Consider the following 20,547-nt stretch of genomic DNA (forward strand, 5'->3'; position numbering starts at 1 on the left):
TTACTCTTAATACTTACACGATTTATTTTGACTGTTTCTAGCCTTCGGAGCCTCATAGTGCTTCGTGTTTTGTATCCCTTTCTTTTCGTGGGTTTTCCTCACTTTGAGGTTTCCCACTTGTAAATGAATCAAAGCAGATTTACAAAAAAAAAAAGTGTGTGTGTGTGTGTGTGTGTGTGTGAGACAAACTGGTGACGTGGCGGACATACACACACACACACACAAATTGCTGACGTGGCAGCCATATGCGTTGGCTGTTGACATGGCAGCGTGGCAGCGTACGGAGAACTTAGGGGCTCACTCTGCAAAGCATCTAGACACAGAGTCTAAGAGCGAGCACCGGAAGGCTCGATTGTACTTTGCTCATAGATTAAGATAAAAATAAATACCGAAAGGGGCGCCAGTCTTTGGGGCCAATATCTCTTGGCGGGGCCGGGCCGTGTCGTCTCTCTTTTGTTCTTGTGAGTAATTTGAAGTGAATCTTTGTTGTCGCTGCAAAATCTTGACTTGGGGTGTCCAAGTTTGTTACAGTGGTATCAGAGCACGGCCAATTTCTCTTCTACCGGGAAATTTGATCCCTTATTTCGCGACACTTATGAATTCCGAAAAGAATCAGTCGACTTCTTCTGCATCTGCTGATGCGGGAGGAGACCATGCAGAGGATTCAAACAAATTAACAAAGAAAGAGTACGAGCCACCTCGGCCTACTCAGTATGAACTTCAAGAGATGCAGCGTCGACAGCAGGTTGACGAGTGCACGAAGCAGATGATTAAATTTGCGAAAGACCCTCAGTTTGCAAAATTTTTGTCTCAACAATCCATCACTGAATGGCAGAAAGCCACCGAACCACCAATCAAACCGGCACTCAAGCAACCTCCTTCTCCGAGGATGTTTACAGAACAAAAACTTCAAGAGGTGGTTCATACTCAAATCAGTTAGCTTTTGGGCACGAAAAATCAATCCAAAAAGCAAGTGAAAAAGCGCAAGAAGGGGACTGACTACCCTGGTTATTTGGGCCATCAATCTTCTTTTGCATCGACAAGAAAGCAGAAGAAGCGTGTACGCTTTGATGAGGGACTACCCAGTTCCTCTTCTTCTTCTTCTTTTGACAGTCCTTCTAGCTCTTTTGATTCGAATGATGAGGATAGAAAAGGCAAAAAGCGAAGCCAAAAGCACAACTTCGAACAGGGCAAGAAAAAGGCAAAGAAACTCAGATTCCGCCCAGTTTCTGATAGCTCTATGGAGGAGTCATCTCTGACAATTCGGACTCCGATGACCATATGTTTTATGCAAAGAAGAAGCACTTCTACATAGCCAACCAATATGACTTTCTCGAAGACAAGAGCAAGAAAGTAAAAGAATTTAAAGGTGGACAGTCGATAAAGTTTGAATCCTTTTCTGGATTCAGAGATGCTTTGAGGGCTTTGGCCTTCATCCAGCAGTTTGACATAGCCTTCACTGGAGGGGATTACTCAGAGCATTCCAAGATAAGAAGGGCTGCATCTTTTCTCAAAGGAAATGCTCGAACATGGTGGTCCACCCTTCTTCTGAGGAAAGCTCTAGTCAAGTGGTTGAAATTAAAAAGGCTCTTTATTTCTTCTTGGCTGACCCGGGTGTACGAACGGGATATACAAACCGCTTGGAACCATCTTCGGATGACCAAGGGAGATTCTTTGGACGCTTATTGCAAGAGGTTTTGGGACTCTTTTCTATCAACCTCTTCATTTAAGAAGGTCACTTTTAAGGAACAGATTGAGCGGTTTTGCTGCGGACTCCCTACAGAGGTCCGAAACTACTGCCTAGAACAAAAATCAAATTCTATCCAAGAATTAATGGGTCATGCGAAACGGGATTTCTCAATACATTCGGGAAATTTGACTTACCCCATTGATGAGATCTTGACTCAGAGAACCCGACAGACCTCCAACAATGAAAGTAGAAAGAAAAAGGGTTCCCAAGAAAAGAAGGATAAGAATACACGACCCCGACTGACTCTTCGAGAAAGAGCCAACTACATTAAAGAGGGAAAGTGTTTTGGTTGCGGGGAACAAGGGCACATCTCCGCAAAGTGCCTCAAAAAGGCACAACAAGGACAAACTGAAGAGAGGCTAGAGAGTTCTAGAGTAGCAGAGGAACGTGGTCAAAAAGGCAAGATGCTAGTACCAGATTGCATCCGTATTGATCCAAGCTTGATTGATAAAAGTACAAAACTTTGTCGAGCTTGGGGCAAAGTGAAAGATCAAGAAGCCCTTATTTTCTTCGATGGAGGAGCTGAGGCCAACTTCATTTCACCTGAATTGGCGGCGCGACTCGAGATTACACCCGACAGGATGGGACCACCAGCAGAGGCAGTTATAGCGGCACCCAAACAGGACATAGCTATTACACCTGTCATTGGCAAGCTTCGTTTGCATTGTCAGGGGTATTTAGGGCACGAGGACTTCTACATCATGCCTTTGGAAGGGTGTGACGTTCTCCTAGGAGTCCCTTGGTACCATAAGAACAATATTGTGGTCGACTATCGGGCAAAGAAAGAAACCTTGACGAATGAAAAGGGCCGGAAAATTGTACTTGATGTAAAACTGAAGGGGGAGTCCATCCCTATTGTATCGGCTTCGGCCATTTCCAAATTAATGAAATCCAATCTCTTTGTTTAGTCGATCTACTTGAAAGAGTTAAATGATGAACACAACCAACATGTCTGAACTTGATAAAGAACGCCAAGATTTTCTCCACGCTCATGCTGATTGTTTCTCTAAGGGCCTGCCAGGCGAGTAAACCCCATCTCGTCCTGAGGATTACACCATTGATCTGATTCCTGGAAGCACAACTCCGAACCGGCCACCTTACCGTGTTAGCCAAGCCCAGAATGAAGAGATCATGAACCAAGTAAAAGACCTCCTGGAAAAGGGTCTTATCGAGCCGAGTACTTCACTCTACTGCTCTTCGGCGTTGTTGGTATTAAAGAAAGACGGATCTTGGAGAATGTGCATTGATTACAGAGCTCTCAATAAAACCACTATCAAAAACAGATTTCCAGTTCCAAGGATCGATAATATTCTTGACCGACTTCAAGGATCCTCTTGTTTCATCAGGATTGATTTGAAAAGCGGATATCATCAGCCTTATCAATGCTCCAGCGACTTTCAACCGAATGATGGATAGGATTTTCCGAGAGTATCGATCTTTTATCGGCATTTTCTTTGATGACATTATAGTCTTCTCCAAGGATGAAGCAAAACATCGACACCATCTGCTATAGGTCTTTCAGGCATTGTGGGAAAGAATCTCAAAAGAACTCACTAGCATGGTGATCCTAGTACACAGAGGCATTCGTTCAGAGGTTACTGCAACTTGGATGTGATGTCTAAATAGATGAGAATGTGAATGTGGAATGTCATCCAAAATCTAATATGGATTGAGATGTAAATGTTCAATGTGAATTATTTGATGGTTGCTTGTTCTCCATAAACCATAGGAGGTTAGGATATGTGCTCGTACATGCTTGTTATCCACAAGGTATGTGCTTGTACATGCTTTGTGAATGTACGTCATGTGGGGATGGTCAATGCCATGTCTGCATGGATTCAATGTCTACTGAAGATTAGTTTTATGTCTATTTTGTAGGTGTAATCGAGGACAATTACTCTTCTTTGAATAATGTTATTTCACAAAGTGGTGACATGTGATGACTTTATCATATAGGACAGAGTAGAGCTGACCCATAGCAGAACAGGTTGCCCAAATCTCTGCATAGCTGCCCGTAATCGCACCACGATTCACAAGATTGTATAAACAGTGCTTACATGGTAAGTTGACATAGTTGATGACATGGCAGAGCATACGAAAGGTGTTGACGTGGTAGTTCTACATTGAAGGTTTCTTTTTAGGTGCCAGATTATGAAAACAGATCATATAATGGTTTTGAGCAACAGTTTCTGATATCCAATGACTTCAATGCTGGAGCACTGTTATAAAAATAACAAGTGATTTTTAGTCGTTTTTAAGGGTTGCACTCACGTTGGGATCTAATTTGTGATAGATCTTACAAGTGTGATCACTCATATCCAGTGTACCGTGACAATTCATCAATGAAAAAAAGTACTGCTGTGAGGGGCGTCTAGTTGAGGACCAGTGCTTCGGAGAGTGGAACTATGCCATTTCGTCTCTCTGGAGAACGGTGTTATTTCAAGTTCAATATGTTGTCTATTATTGTCAGGTGACTCACCAGCTTCATTCCTAGCACCCACTCATAGATCCCGCATCCCTACCAACAGCATCCCCCTGGTGAAGAGGGTCATCAACATAGAAGAGGCATACCCACATACCATTGTACATATCTGCCTACTACAATGTTCAAGTTTGCAGCCTCGTGCCTACTCCACATACCACCATTCACATAGTCTATGAAGTTTACCTAAATGCCACTAATAATTGTTGCAACCCCTTGCTACAGCCATGCCTCCGTCCTAGGTGCCAAAACAAACAGTCTCAAAAAGGCAAACAGGTTGCCTTTGAAAATGCCTCTCGGGATGATGGAGAGGGGAAAATGTTTGTAGTTCCCGCGCCGCCTCCTACTCACGCTAAAGAGGTGGCCAAACACAATACCAGCCCAAACACTCTCTTGCCATCAAGCCACAGGTATTCTTTGCTCGCAACTAGACTCCCTCTTTTCCCTTTTAATATAAAAATCAATTATGCTACAGATATTTCTGGTGTGAGAAGGATTTGCCCCACAATGCTTGAAGAATGTCCTTTGCTTGTTAATCCATTTCTTGAAGCAGTCACATGGGGGCACAAGCAATAAAGCATTTATGCAGATGGTGAAACAGGCTGGCGACACTAAACACACGGTGCATTTGGTTGTTTTATTAGCAGTTAGCTTTTGGCATCAGGCTTTAAAAATCAGTCCTCGTCCCTGTGTCTATGTCATCTCATATCTGACCACCTCTTGCTCTTCCTGCGATCCAGAGACAATCTCACCACTAGCAAGATTGATAAATACACACCTGTGTACTTCTTCAAGGCCTATTTTGAACCAATAGAAGACCTTCCTTTTAAAAGTCATGACATACAATTGACAATCACAAGGGACAAAATAGCGCTAATTAGAATGTGGTGCACATTTACATCCACATCATATGTAGAGCAAATTAGTCAAAACAACTCATACATGCCTCAACATTTTCCCGTCACGTACTCAAACATCGTTCTTAAACATTATATTTGTTTTTTCTAACTGAATAAACATCTCCCCTGGTTTTTGGTGAACAAAACACACTTGGACCAAAACATTCCTTCTAACACATACCCATTCGATTGAATGCACCCCTTATCCTGCCTCTTTTCATGCACCACATGTCCAGCCTTACATGCAAGTGCTATTTGGAGGTGAGCACCCTTAACTTATGTGGATATCAGAAAAGCGTGTACAATTCTGAAGCCAATCAGATGAGAAAAACGTTCAAACAAAAATCTGAATGCTTTTAGGTTGTCATAACTGTCTGCGTGCACAATCCAGTATGAACATAGATGCATGCCTTTCCAAGTGCCTGAAGTTGCCAAAATCAAGTATCCAATCACCTTGTTGCGATTTGAAAATGCAGGACTCCTCTCTTATTGCTAGTGAACTAACAAAAAGCAGATTGTTTCACCTGATTTTGAGTTGTAGGCTTCATGGCATCAATGACTCCCTTCATTTTGGCCTTCATTGTCAATTTCCTGTTGAAATTTCTCCTCTGATTGAAGCGGTGTAATGAGAATAAATTGAAAAATAGAATGTTTATCCATCCATAACTATTTGAAGTGTGTTGCATAAAACATCAATGAGAATAAGTTCCATGAATGCAATAGCAGATGCATGTAGCCACAATTGGATTGTTAAAATGTTCCATCTCGCTAGATTATGTTGATGCTGAAATGCACAGTCTTTCTTTCCTTGCAAGCAAACCGAATGCAAGCAAGACAGAAAAGATAACGGAACTCAAAGCAACAACATTTCAACTCACAAACGTTGGATAGGGAGGTGGGAGTGGGGGCACGAAACAATGGGCAGATCTATAGGTGCTCTTGGCAAGCTTTGAGGGTGAGTGGGATAGGTCTTTTAAGGGGCCAAGAGCATCTATGGAATTTTAAATCTGCACATGGGCTCGATGTGCCACAAGGACATGTTACTTCGGCCTAGAGCCAAACCATAGACTAAAAAAACCTAGGGACTCCATACCAGTGCTTTTGTGAGCCTGTTTGCAAGACCTTCAAGTCCGAACTGACTCACTAGGGCAAATAAGACCCCTTGAATAACGCTCTTTGCACAAATGAATTGGATTTATAGGAATTGCCCAATAAAACTACAAGGCATAGGAACTACTGCTCGGATGCACTAGGAAGAGCAACTGTCACACCAAAAATCCGAAAGACGAGGCAACCATCGAAATGGCTAAGGAAAACATCCACCAAGATACTAATTGCACTGTGGGCTAAAGCACACCATCCAAAGCCACAAGCGATGGGTAAGGAAAGTTGAAACCAAGGACTAGAAGACACCGTGCATGGTACTCCGCTAAATGGAGCACCGGAAGTCAATCGAAGATGATAACCTCGAAGCCCCCTCTAAAAGAGAAGTATCCTCAAAAGTGCGCTCTGAGGTAGCTAAGGACTCAACCCACGTCGAAACAGAGCAAACACTATCACTGAAAGCTCAAGAGCTAAAGCTGAGAACTCCCCCAAAGATAGGAAGTCCCGCTCCCGCTCAATCCTAGGAAAAGAGAATGAATACCACCAAAAAGAAATCTGAGCCAACCTGGAGTAAAGCTGCTTCCTCTGTAACCAAATAGCAAAACCTAAACCTCATGGAACTCGAGACTCAAAGAGAATCATACCATCGGTAAACTCAAACTGCTAAGAATAGGAAGACCTGAAAGGTTGTCACCTAAGGATCATGGTCGCCAAAGGAGTCGTCAGCGGGGTTCAATAAGAACCTAGCTACTCAGGCAAACTCCCTGAGATCAAACCAAATGTCCGCCACATCTCTGCATCTGCCAAGATCAAACCTGTAGGTACAATTCAACACAATATGCCAAATTGCATACAAACTCGGAAGAGCTCATATATTCCTATTGTTGTAACTTGCTTCCTTAAAATCTTCATCAAAAACGGTCCTTTGTACTTGTGTTGAAGAGAACATACCCACAATTGAACTGTGTAATCAATATCCAATACACAACATGATACCAATACTCAAGGGAGAGTAAAGGAACCGGCTCAAAGAACAAGTCTGTGAGGAACACTAGGGCTGATTTGTAACATGCCCGACAGTTGGGCAAAAGACTGCAAGGGAAGAACATGCTATACTAGCCAGCCGTGGCCAAATCTGCAAACCAAAAGAAGGGTTGCCCCCAAGGTTGGAGCTCTCCAAAGGAAGGTATGAAAGAAGCATCCAAATGTTGTTGACTGCGGAAGTAGGAACTAGATGTCCCCACCAACTGTCGACACTACATGCAAACCTATCATCCAAAGAATCTCGACAAATCTATTGTCGATCATCAAGAAAACTGCCATAGAAGGTTGCAAACCTATCCTAAAACTGGTGCTGACAAGCTCACAAGAAGTCGTAAACTGTCCCACAACTGGTACTGACAAGCTCACAATAGGGCAAAGAAGTGACTAAATCTGTACCACTGGGGAAAGGAGAGAACATGAAGAAAGGAAGGGTCCACACTCCAACAAAGCCTCCTCGAACTGTTGGTATTGTTGGCTAAGGGTCTAGCACCACATTCTCCACCTCGAAACCTCATCCAGGAAAGTTGTTGCTAAATGGACTATTTTCTTTTTTTTTTGAGTAATTTCTTTTTATTGAAATTAGAATATTTAAATATGTGCACTTGACCCATAAGGTTAGGAACTGTAGAGCTATTGGAGTTATTAAAAGCCATCGGGAACAGAAAACCTTGATGCGCCATATGATGGGTGACATTAAGCATCGCGAAGGGGTTGTATCGTTAGTTCGGTAGAAGAGACCGGGGAATGAATATTCCTCATGCTTCATGTGAGGGATGGCAAGAGCATCGGAAAGGGAATATTCCGTGTATCTGGCACGCGTAAAGACGCAAGCACAAGAATAAAGATGGATTCTGAAAAGCTTTTTCTAAAAAGCGAAATATTTTAACGTGTTTTCCGGGAAAAGCAGACGCTATCTTGCGAGGAATCTGTATTTGCATTGCATCTATGCCTAAGAACTGCACATGGGGACGCCCGGTATGTGCCTGTGTAGCATCAATTTTCAGCTCATTGAGTTTTGTCCAGGTTCACATGTTTTTTTAAAAAGTGGGCAGCCCATTAAAATAAAGCAAGGACTTATAAAAAAACGAGCGAATGCTCTGTACAGCAGCCAAAATCAGCCAGCGCTGTTTCTCTCTCCTCTCTCTAGCTGCAAAATCAGCCAACATTGTTTCTCTCCTCTCTCTAGCTGCCAAAACAGCCAGCGCTGATTCTCTCTCTCTCTCTCTCTCTCTCTCTCTCTCTCTCTCTCTCTCTCTCTCTCTCTCTCCTAGTTTAATTTATTTTGTTAATCTGACTTTGTATCAGATACACCGCATTGTAACTTTCTGGTCTCATAGGTCACTTTGGCCTTTTGAAGACGTTAATATAACATTTCATTTCATTTCTCTCTCTCTCTCTCTCTCTCTCTCTCTCTCTCTCTCTCTCTCTCTCTCTCTCTCCCTCCTAGTTTAATTTATTTTGTTAATCTGACTTTGTATCAGATACACCGCATTGTAACTTTCTGGTCTCATAGGTCACTTTGGCCTTTTGAAGACGTTAATATAACATTTCATTTCATTTCATCTCTCTCTCTCTCTCTCTCTCTCTCTCTCTCTCTCTCTCTCTCTCTCTCTCTCTCTCTCTCTCAAGCGGATATCTTTGGCCAAGTTCCGACCGGTTATTCATGCCGGTCCTTGGAACCTATAAAAGCAACACTCTCCTCCTCTTTGAGACACAAAATCTTGCCAGCGCTAGTGGAGAAGGGGACTCTGCCAGGAAGAAGACGCAAGTACTACGGAGCACGGAGGTCGATTTTCCATACAAAGAGCGACAGGTATCAATTGTGGATTCACCATACGAATTGTTGTCCCGTGTTTGTGTGTGTTTGTTGCAGGTACTTCATCGCAAAGGAGAAGTTGGAAGGCCTCGGCCTACGCTAGGGAATTCCGGGAACAGAATTCGAAAATTGTCTGCGGAGTCTCGACTCCGAGTACAGACAGAAAAAGGATTTAGAGCTCGTCTCTTGGAAATTCCAACACAGGAAGGAACGACCATTGAGTCTGAGAATAGAACGGAGGGGTTTTCTCCGGTTCTTGTGCTTGTAAAAAGATTCTCCCTAATAAAGATTCTCTTTAAGGGGAGGAACTAGCCCATCTTCTGGTCCTAAATACTGTGTTGAACTTCTCCCTCAACTCTGTTTAGTTAAAAGATTATTTATTTCAGCTTGTTGATTATTCGTGTGCGTTCAGGTTTGTGACAGAAGTCGGATGGTCAAACAAGAAGTGATTCTCGACATAGAAGTATCCCCCTCTGCTTATCAAAGCCAACTCCAACACATGCACTCAAACATGCACCTCTAATGCTGCATACCAGATAACCAAGAGTCACCTGAAGCCAAAATTGGAACTTCCATCCTGAGATGGAAAATGAAAAATCAAAGAACATCCTCTGCTTCAAGACGGGAAAAGATCCCCCTCTGTCATCCATAATCCACAATTTGGTACAAGGGTGCAACTGAATCATCAACCTGCTACCCATCGGATAGGTAGCTCCGTCAACAATTCCAAGAAAGATGTGCATTTGCAAAAGGCAAAGAAAATCTGCCAATCCATCTCCTCGAGGAAAACACGGCTATAGAAACCTCCTCAAGAAGTGAGAAAGAAGATCCTACTGTTGTCCACACACTTCTCTCTAAAGAAGAAGCTGGAAATGAGTAGCGCCCCCTCTGGATCCAACCACCGCATGCTTGCTCCCCTTGCGGGTAGCCACGGTAACATAACTCCATCTGGGATAACCAAAGCAATCCAGCACTGCTACACATCCTGAAGTCTCCATCGGGCTCCCCTCAATGAAGAGAGGTCGAGGTAATCAAGGGTAAAGACAGGGAAGTCGCAAACAAGGATCCAAGGCCCCCACATACCCACTAATGCCCCAAACTTGGAGAAAACCAGAAAAAAACAGCAAGCCTCTTCTCTCTCAATCATGTCCAAAACCGCACCGGATCAACCACATCCGAGCACCCAGGTGGTCGTATCACCATAGAGGTCTAATACCTTGTCAAAGGTGGCAACAGGAGCTGCAATGAAGACAAGAACTGTCTTGTGATCCGGTGGGTGCCTCGACTCCAATCTAGAACACCTGCAATGCCAAACACATGAACAAGATACACCTGTGGAGAAGAGAGATCGCTCAGGTAGAGAGACAGGACATTGAGATTGAGAAAGAGAGATATGGGAAAGGCTCTCCATGCTGATAACAATCTGCTCATACAAGTGACCAAGGGTTGTCTGGCATAGAACTGACATGCCTAATGGATAGACCCGAGGACACACACAATTGCCACTGCTACTCACACTACTAACTGCTCTTGCACATGAGATCACTAACACGACCACCACATGGGCTAGGCTCTCCACCACTGATCCATCTCCTGGCAAGGAAAGAACTCAATGCCCACGGGATGGGCTGCCCTGACAGGATCACAAGGAGAAGAAGATCTGTTGTCCATGTCTGTCCTAGCAAGGGATCTCCTCTTGCACAAGCGTGCCATCATCTGCAAACATCCCCTAGGCTGCCCACCATAAACACTGTTCCAGGGAAAACGCTAGTAGAAGCTAATGAAAAACGCTAGGTGAGCTGGAGGTAAAAACGCTAGGGTTGCCTGCAAGAGGATCTCCACCTGCTGCCCCTGGGGTGCCCATGAGAGGGTGCCCCCTAACTGGGGCTGAACTGTATGCCTATAGAAGCCCCCCCTCCCCTGCCTATATAACGGCAGCCCCAACCTGCCCGACCCACACTCCCAGCCCCACGACCAAGGATAAATCCCATAAATGGGAAATAAATAGGAGAAACGAGCAAGGGGATCAGGTAGGGCAATGAACTACAAGGGAAAGAATGGTATAGGGAAGAAGGAGCCTATGTGGCCATGGAACACAACAAAAACCTGACTAAATAGGGCTAGACACGACCCGACATGAGAGAACAACCTCACACTGGCCGGGCACAGCCACAAAACAACCATGTCCCTGGGAGTAACTCGGTGTCACGTGACGCATCCCAACCCTATGTGTCCGTGGACAAGCTACACCACATGCACGGTTCAGTCAGTCCAGTCAGTTTAGATTAGCAGTGATCTGGCACTTTTGTAAGTCTATTCGTAGACCGTGCATGCCCAGTCACTTAGCATAGATGCATATCCTCTGGTTGCACACAGCATGATCATCAGTATTCTCTTCAGGATCCATCAGATTCAGTTAGGGGAATTTTCAAGTGCATTCAGCCTATTTTTCCTATTTTTGGTATTTTCACTTATTATTTTTAAGTGACTTTCCAACAAAAGTAGGTAGGGCAATTTTGCTAAGTTTGTATATAAGCAAACCCAAGTTAGCACTAAATGGCAGAAGAGGCAGCAGGAGCTTCCCGCTCAACAGGCAACTTCTCAGCAGTACCTCCAGCACTTGGCGTTTTGGAGCTTCCAACCTCGCCATACCCTCAGAACCCCCTAGCGTTTTTGGACATATACATCAGTCAACGCTCTCTCTTGCAGTTACCGCCGGCAACAGCAGGTCCCAGCATGATCGCCCCCATCACCAGGCAGCCTAGCATTTTCCCAAATCAGCCCCATCAGCGTTTTTGAATTCTGTCCCAGATCAGCATTAGCGTTTTTGCTAACATCAGCCATGCATCAGCGTTTTTGACTTTCAGCCCCAACTGCAGCTGATCCACATCGATTTCAGCCTTTAGCAAGGTAGCAGATACATCCCAGATTGGTTGCAGAAGTTCCCCCATCTTTAGCCCAAGAAAGCGCAGCCAAAACAGTCATTTTCAGCCACAGAAACAGTCCCAAAATTCAGCGATTAGAAGATCTCAGATTTCAGCCACCAAGTCGTCGTCGTTGTCACCGTCGTCGTCATCGGCATAGTCCAAGTTGCATCAGTCCATTGCATACGCATTGTACCACTTTGTGCAATCAAGACTAGACCACTCTCGGGCCTTCAGAGGAGGGTTTTACAACCTCTCGAGTGTCGTATCTCTTCTCTCTCCTTCTCTCAGTCTCATACACTTGCACGCACAATATCCACTCACTTTGTTCGTGATCATAGCACTCTCCATAAAGACGGAAGGATCTCTCCTTCCCTAAGAACTAAAAGGAACCTTGAGCAATATAGATCACTAATCTTGAGAAAAAACAACATTCATTCCGCTGCACCTTACATTGGTGTCAGAGCTTTGGAAGTGTTCTGTACTACTTAAGGGAAGAACCACAAGAACTACAAGAAATTTTTTTGCTTGTTGCGGTTGCACGAACCCAAGTTCGCTTGGGCGTGTCGATTCCTCATCGTGTTTTGTTGAAGAGTGACAGGAATCCCAAGAAAGAAGGGCTTGTCCAGCCTCCCCTTGTGTCTCTTTTCACTCAATGAGAGCGGACCGTGCACTTAGCGGCCGGCCAATCGACGTGAGGTGGGAAAAAGCAACCTTGGTGTGAGCGCAAGACCGCCAAGGGGTGTGCCCGGCAGAAAGGAGTAGAACTCGGGTGAAGAGAAGATCCTTCTCCAACGCAATTTGCAAGCAAAAGAAAACCTCAAGAACCTCAAGAACCCAAGACCCTCAAGACTCAAGAATCTCAAGAACCTCAAGAACCCAAGACCCTCAAGAATCAAGAACCTCAAGACCCTCAAGAACCCAAGTTCCTCGCGAACTTAAGAACCCAAGATTATAGTGCATGGTCGTCACCCGAAGCAGAATGGATACTTCGCATACAGGTAATGAGCATGAGAGAGGCGACGAAGACTCTTCCCCACCCGGAGATGATTTCTTCAACCCTCCCCCTTCGCCATCTACGCCACCAAGTGCACCAAACCCTATGGAGGCAATGGTCAAGCAGATGATGGCCATGATGGATAAACAAGAAGCAAATCGCCTTGCTCAGGACCGCGAGCGCGACGAAAGAAACGCAAAACTTGCCGCAAAACAAGAAGACAATCGCCTTGCTTTAGAATGCAAGCACAACGAACGCAAAGAACGGAAACAACTAAGAAAGACGGAAGACACGGCAAGAAACGCGGCCTTGGAGGCCGATCGTACCGCTCATAGATAGGCCTTGGAGACCGAGCGTGAAGCTCAACGAGAGCTACGCACTCAAGAATTGCTTCGACAAGTACTAGCCTCGAAAACCGAACCACCCAAAGATCGTGGCAGTTCCTCAAGTGGTGCAAGCCACGATGCAGATTCCAACCATCCGGTCACAAAAAAGTTGACTTTCAGTAAGTATGACGGTAAGATAAGTATGACGGTAAGATCGATGCTACGGTTATTCATTCTTGGTTGCATCAATTTAATGCTTATTTTGCGACAACTAAGAAGACAGGAAATAGCAAAGTTTTGACGGCAGCTATGTACCTTGCCGGTGATACCATTAATTGGTACCACGCATGGCAAGAGGCACAGCTAGCCGCGCACCTAGAGACAGCCGACGATTTCACGCCCCTCTCTTTTAGTTGGGCTGATTTCCAAGACAAGCTCAAGGCGCGGTTTATGCCACCTCAGTACCTTGCACGATTGAAGGACGATTGGTGCGCTCTCAAGCAAAACGGTATGCCAGTCATATCTTTTTCTAATCGTGTTTTGCAGCTAGGTACTCAATTACGAAAATCAGATGATGAGCGCAAAGAGGCTTTTCTCTTTGGATTGGACGAGTATATCAAGTACGATGTCGAGGTTCTCGATCCAATCGATCTCAACAAGGCGGTAGCGATTGCTCTCGCACAGGAGATGAAGCACAACAAGGGAAAACCTAAGGAGAACAAGACTTCGACAAGTACCTCACGGACTTCTCAGAACCCTCAGAATGGTAAGAACGGTAAGAATGGTAAGAATGATAACTCTTCTAACCAATCTTCCAACAGTCTCTCATCAAAGAATTCTTCCAATGAATTTAAGGGTAAGGCTAACACAACTGCTAAACCTAAGCTTACTCCATATGAAAAGGTAGCACAAGGAATTGTAGGAGGATACATCACGTTGGAAGAACAAAGCACTTATTCTAAAGAAGGTCGTTGTTTTCATTGTCACATTAAGGGTCACATAAAAAGAACATGTCCTAAGCTTGAATCGAATGAATCTAAAGAACCCACAGCACCCACTTCCTTTGTCAATGCAATGAATGATAACACGATTGTACCCACAGTTTCTCAGGACCCTCCCATTGATGTTTCTCTCATTAAATGTTATGGTCGTACGTCGGGGCACCGTTTTGTCATATTGTTTGACCCAGATAGTATGCATGATGTGATTAGTTCCTCTCTTGTTGAGAGAGTCCGCCTCGAAGTTAGTCCGAGATCTCCTATCGAGGTCTCTGGCTTTCGTCCCGGTATGAACGCTCTCATCATGGAGGAGTGCCTTGATGTGTTGTTTGCAATTCAACGGACTGCCTTCACTAGAAGATTTGTTGTTTCTCCTCTCTCAGGATGTGATATGATTTTGGGCATTCGATGGTTTCGTGATAACGACGCTCTCATGGATTTTATGACTAACACTATAACTCTCAATGCCACAAGTGGTTCTCCTATTGTCATTCATGGAGAGGACATTGCTCATTCTCCATATCTCATTGCTAATATGCAGAACAAGATTGAAAGGATTCAGGAGAAGGAGACTCTCTCAGTCTCTTTTTCTCCAAAACATGACACACAGGATTTATATGATTGTGTGAAGCATGATGATGATTTGATTGACCATGATTTGCATGATGATTTGGATGATAAAGACAAGCATGATGAGTTGCATGAAGATGATGTGATTGTTCACAAGGATGATGTGTTAGTGGATGCTTTTTCTAGCGAAGCTAACCTCGTAAGAACCGATCTTGGCTTTTGACTCGAGGTCCAAAGAACCCCCACAGGAGGATTCGATCATTCAGGAAGGATCGATCTTGGCTCTCGAGCCTTGGTCCAAAGAACACTCACAGGAAGTATTATGTGTTTGCATGATTGATACGCACGCATTGTTCGAATGTTTCATTCGTGACGGTTTCCTGTATTTTAGTCGACATCGTTATGTGATCCCTTTTCCTAGGCATGACATATTGTATGTTGAGCACATTTCTATCATGGATGAGCACGAATGTATCTTGTTTTTTCATGAAAAGCTGAAAAGTTTGTATGTAAGGAAATCACATTCCATGTCTCTTCCTTGGCATGACACAGTTTCCGAACGAGCACATGACAGTATGAGCACGAAGCATGGGTATTTCCATTGTAATTTGCCACAATTGATTGAATTCGATCAAACAGAAAAGATTCAATCGCATTGTTTGCATGTGTTTGATGAACGGATTGTCACTCCGTCTCTATGTTCATCTACATTGCATACACAGTCTTTAGAGAAGCCAAGGTTTTTTTCCTTCACTTTACATGGAATGGGTATGTTCATGGTTTTGTGTTGGAAATGGTTTCAGGAATTTTCAGCCATGGAGATTCTTGAAGAAGAAAGAAGCAGGACTCTAGACAAAGTTGAAGCATCGAAGGAGCAACAGAAGACTTTGTGTCGCTTTCGGCGCGGCCCAAAGAAGCAAGCGTTGCAGACCTTTATGAAGTTCAAGTACCGCACGATCCACACATCAGAGTGGGCCGACGAAGAGTCCCTTCCAGGATTCCGGATGCTATTGGCGATCTCCCTCGACGCCATACAGTTCGGCACCCGTACCTCACTTTAAAAAGGAGGAAATGTCACGTGACACATCCCAACCCTATGTGTCCGTGGACAAGCTACACCACAAGCAGGGTTCAGTCGGTCCAATCAGTTTAGATTAGCAGTGATCTGGCACTTTTGTGAGTCTATTCGTAGACCGTGCATGCCCAGTCACTTAGCATAGATGCATATCCTCTGGTTGCACACAGCATGATCATCAGTATTCCCTTCAAGATCCATCAGATTCAGTTAGGGGAATTTTCAAGTGCATTTAGCCTATTTTTTCTATTTTTGGTATTTTCACTTATTATTTTTAAGTGACTTTCCAACAAAAGTAGGTAGGGCAATTTTGCTAAGTTTGTATATAAGCAAACCCTAAGTTAGCACTAAATGGCAGAAGAGGTAGCAAGAGCTTCCCGCTCAGCTGGCAACTTCTCAACAATACCTCCAGCACTTGGCGTTTTGGAGCTTCCAACCTCGCCATACCCTCAGAACCCCCTAGCGTTTTTGGACATATACATCAGTCAGCGCTCTCTCTTGCAGTTACCGCCGGCAACAGCAGGTCCCCAGCATGATCGCCCCCATCACCAGGCAGCCTAGCATTTTCCCAAATCAGCCCCATCAGCGTTTTTGAATTCTGTCCCAGATCAGCATTAGCGTTTTTGCTAACATCAGCCATGCATCAGCGTTTTTGACTTTCAGCCCCAACTGCAGCTGATCCACATCGATTTCAGCCTTTAGCAAGGTAGCAGATACATCCAAGATTGGTTGCAGAAGTTCCCCCATCTTTAGCCCAAGAAAGCGCAGCCAAAACAGTCATTTTCAGCCACCGAAACAATCCCGAAATTCAGCGATTAGAAGATCTCAGATTTCAGCCACCAAGTCGTCGTCGTCGTCTGCATAGTCCAAGTTGCATCAGTCCATTGCATACGCATTGTACCACTTTATGCAATCAAAAGTAGACCACTCTCACCGAGGAGAGTGGGGTCTTCGGAGAAGGGTTTTACAACCTCTCGAGTGTCGTATCTCTTCTCTCTCCTTCTCTTTACATGTAATGGGTATGTTCATGGTTTTGTGTTGGAAATGGTTTCAGGAATTTTCAACCATGGAGATTCTTGAAGAAGACAGAAGCAGGACTCTAGACAAAGTTGAAGCATCGAAGGAGCTAAAGAAGACTTTGTGTCGCTTTCGGCGCGGCCCAAAGAAGCAAGCGTTGCAGACCGTTATGAAGTTCAAGTACCGCACGACCCACACATTAGAGTGGGCCGACGAAGAGTCCCTTCCAGGATTCCGAATGCTATTGGCGATCTCCCTCGACGCCATACAGTTCGGTACCAGTACCGAACTTTGAAAAGGAGAAAATGTCACGTGACACATCCCAACCCTATGTGTCCGTGGACAAGCTACACCACAAGAAGGGTTTAGTCGGTCCAGTCAGTTTAGATTAGCAGTGACCTGGCACTTTTGTGAGTCTATTCGCAGACCGTGCATGCCCAGTCACTTAGCATAGATGCATATCCTCTGGTTGCACACAGCATGATCATCAGTATTCCCTTCAAGATCCATCAGATTCAGTTAGGGGAATTTTCAAGTGTATTTAGCCTATTTTTTCTATTTTTTGTATTTTCACTTATTATTTTTAAGTGACTTTCCAACAAAAGTAGATAGGGCAATTTTGCTAAGTTTGTATATAAGCAAACCCAAGTTAGCACTAAATGGCAAAAGAGGTAGCAGGAGCTTCCCGCTCAGCAGGCAACTTCTCAGCAGTACCTCTAGCACTTGGCGTTTTGGAGCTTCCAACCTCGCCATACCCTCAGAACCCCCTAGCGTTTTTGGACATATGCATCAGTCAGCGCTTTCTCTTGCAGTTCCCGCCGGCAACAGCAGGTCCCCAGCATGATCGCCCCCACCACCAGGCAGCCTAGCGTTAGTCCCATCAGCCTTTTTGAATTCTGTCCCAGATCAGCATTAGCGTTCAGCCGTGCATCAGCGTTTTTGACTTTCAGCCCCAACTGCAGCTGATCCACATCGATTTCAGCCTTTAGCAAGGTAGCAGATACATCCAAGATTGGTTGCAGAAGTTCCCCCGTCTTTAGCCCAAGACAAAACGGTCATTTTCAACCACCGAAACAGTCCCGAAATTCAGTGATTAGAAGATCTCAGATTTCAGCCACCAAGTCGTCGTCGTCATCGGCATAGTTCAAGTTGCATCAGTCCATTGCATACGCATTGTACCACTTTATGCAATCAAAAGTAGACCACTCTCGCCGACGAGAGTGGGGCCTTCGGAGGAGGGTTTTACAACCTCTCGAGTGTCGTATCTTTTCTCTCTCCTTCTCTCAGTCTCAAACACTTGCACGCACAATAGCCACTCACTTTGTTCGTGATCATAGCACTCTCCATAAAGACGGAAGGCTCTCTCCTTCCCTAAGAACTTAAAGGAACCTTGAGCAATATAGATCACTAATCTTGAGAAAAAACAACATTCATTCCGTTGCACCTTACACTGGGACCGACTAGACGAATTCGGAGAGATACCTAAACTCTAACAGCTTCAAGACACAAGCTTGCTTGATTAATATGAAAAATTTCTCTCATCCATATCATCATCTTGCATAAGGCCATGGGGAGGCCTTAGGCCTTCAAGGCACAAGCATACGTGATTGAGAGTCCTTCAATTCGCATCTCATGAAATAAACCTTTTCTCTCTTGCCACAACCTCGTTGGACACATAACTGGCAATAATCTCATGAAGCAACCCAGTGCTTTCTTGCCAGACCCATGTTGGGCATAACCTACAATTAGTCTCTTCCGAGAGAAACATTCTGGACTAGAAAACTCATAAAAACATTTTTCTACTTTTGTGAGTAAGTTGCATCTGGCATACATATTGACCAACACACGTCATCTTTCTCCAATAGCGACTAAGTAGTAAACTCATCAAGAATTCTCTTACCCATATCAACATCTTGCATAAATCCACAAGCCTTCAAAGTGCAATGGTAGGTGATTGCTTCCGAGCAAAGGCCTTCACTTTGCATATGCTAAAAAGAGCCAAATCTTCCTTGTCACAACCATGATGGACATATCCTACAATTCGTGTGTTCCAAGAGTCAACATTCCAAACAAAGAGTTCCTTGTGCTTTTATGAGTAAGCCGTACTCAACATACATATTGACCAAAGGACCACCAAGCAATACATCTTTCTCTAGTAGCCATTGATTGGCAATCTCATTGTGAATTCACTCACCCATTTCAACATCTTGCATAAGGCCACACGCCTTAAAGACGAAAGCATAGATGATTCGGGACAAAAAGCTCATTGAGAAATTGTTGAGTAAATTGCACGAAGCATACATATTGACCAAAGGACCACCAAGCACTACATCCTTCTCCAATAGCTGCTGACTAACAACCTCATTGTGAATTAGGTCTCCCATGTCAACGTCTTGTATTAAGCCACAAGCCTTCAAGGCAATAGTTGGAAGGGATGGTGGCGAGACTCTCTCTCTCTCTCTCTCTCTCTCTCTCTCTCTCTCTCTCTCTCTCTCTCTCTCTCTTCGTCGGCTAGATCTCTAAGGTCTCCTGGAATAGTTTCCTATGACATTAAAACTCTCTTCTTCTCGGGTGTGTGTGGGTGTGGGTGTGGTGTGTGCGCTAATAAAAAGAGGAAAATGGTATAATCTTTCTATCACCAAAGTGTGTTAGATTGGTTATGCCTTTTCCCTCTTGAATAAGAGGTCTTGAGTTTCCTACGACGTTAATACTCTCTTCTTCTTCTTCTTCTCTCTCTCTCACACACGCACCTGCAATGTCTTCTCGAGGAAAACGCTGTAGAAAGGGCTCGTTACTGCATGGGGGAGAAAATCCACAGGAAAACGCTACAGGGGGAGCTCGAGGGACCTTTGAGGGGCAATCTCAACGTGAATTCTCCTTCAGGGCACCCTGGGAGAGTCCGTGCTATCTTGGTGTGTTCAGTGTAGGGTCATTCTTGCCAGTGTCGTGGATGGCCCGAGATTGGCGAACGCGTTAAACCGAAATCATACCATTCGTCTACCGTGGGTCTTGCTCGTTCTTACCGATTGTTTCTAAATGTAATCTTAGCGTCATGTCACACACAAGCGGCGGTCGTGAGTGACATGGCCTTACATGGGCGGGGCATCCGATCAGCACTAACACACTAGGTGGAAGAACGATGTTAACAAAAACTAAAAAAAAGAATTTGAATGCGAATTCTACGACATCGTTAGCCAATGAGCTAAGTGAAGACGGCTATGGATGAGGGGAAGAGGTCACCCACCGGATGGACGCTTTTGATCTTGAAGTGCGAGCCACGTTGGACTGAAAAATGCTGGCCACTGTCGTGTGTGACAGGGAACGGCCATGGTGACTTTTGTTATTGGACCAGCTCACCCTGAGGGTCCTTCGTTCGAATGGGTCTAACACGGGCCTTATATAGTTTCTCAAGCTCACTCATGAGTACACATAGAAACACTCGATAGACACACACACACACACACATATATATATATATGTGGTAAGAGTGAGCAAGACCCGTCGTAGGTGAGTCGTGCGAGCTAGTATGCAAGCCCTCATCTCCA

At 44.6% G+C, this 20,547-nt stretch overlaps 1 protein-coding gene across 2 annotated transcripts in view; it reads right to left on the reverse strand.

The window, feature by feature from the left end:
• LOC147432494 (uncharacterized) overlaps positions 1-19,988 on the reverse strand; it is a 166,502-nt gene extending 146,514 nt beyond the window's left edge. Inside the window, exons 1-2 of one of the 2 annotated variants that reach the window (XM_086492417.1) lie at positions 19,753-19,988; positions 5,656-5,722 (exon numbers count right to left, since the gene is read on the reverse strand). In XM_086492417.1, the coding sequence (XP_086348543.1) occupies positions 5,656-5,712 (57 nt within the window). In that variant the 5' untranslated portion in view covers positions 5,713-5,722; positions 19,753-19,988. The remainder of the gene's footprint in view (positions 1-5,655; positions 5,723-19,752) is intronic. The other variant, XM_086492419.1, reaches the window with a different exon arrangement.
• Between the last annotated feature and the right edge of the window lie 559 nt (positions 19,989-20,547).

The sequence above is a fragment of the Adiantum capillus-veneris genome, chromosome 20 (genome assembly GCF_014529385.1).
Source record: "Adiantum capillus-veneris isolate H3 chromosome 20, ASM1452938v2, whole genome shotgun sequence".
NCBI classification, from domain to species: domain Eukaryota; kingdom Viridiplantae; phylum Streptophyta; class Polypodiopsida; order Polypodiales; family Pteridaceae; genus Adiantum; species Adiantum capillus-veneris.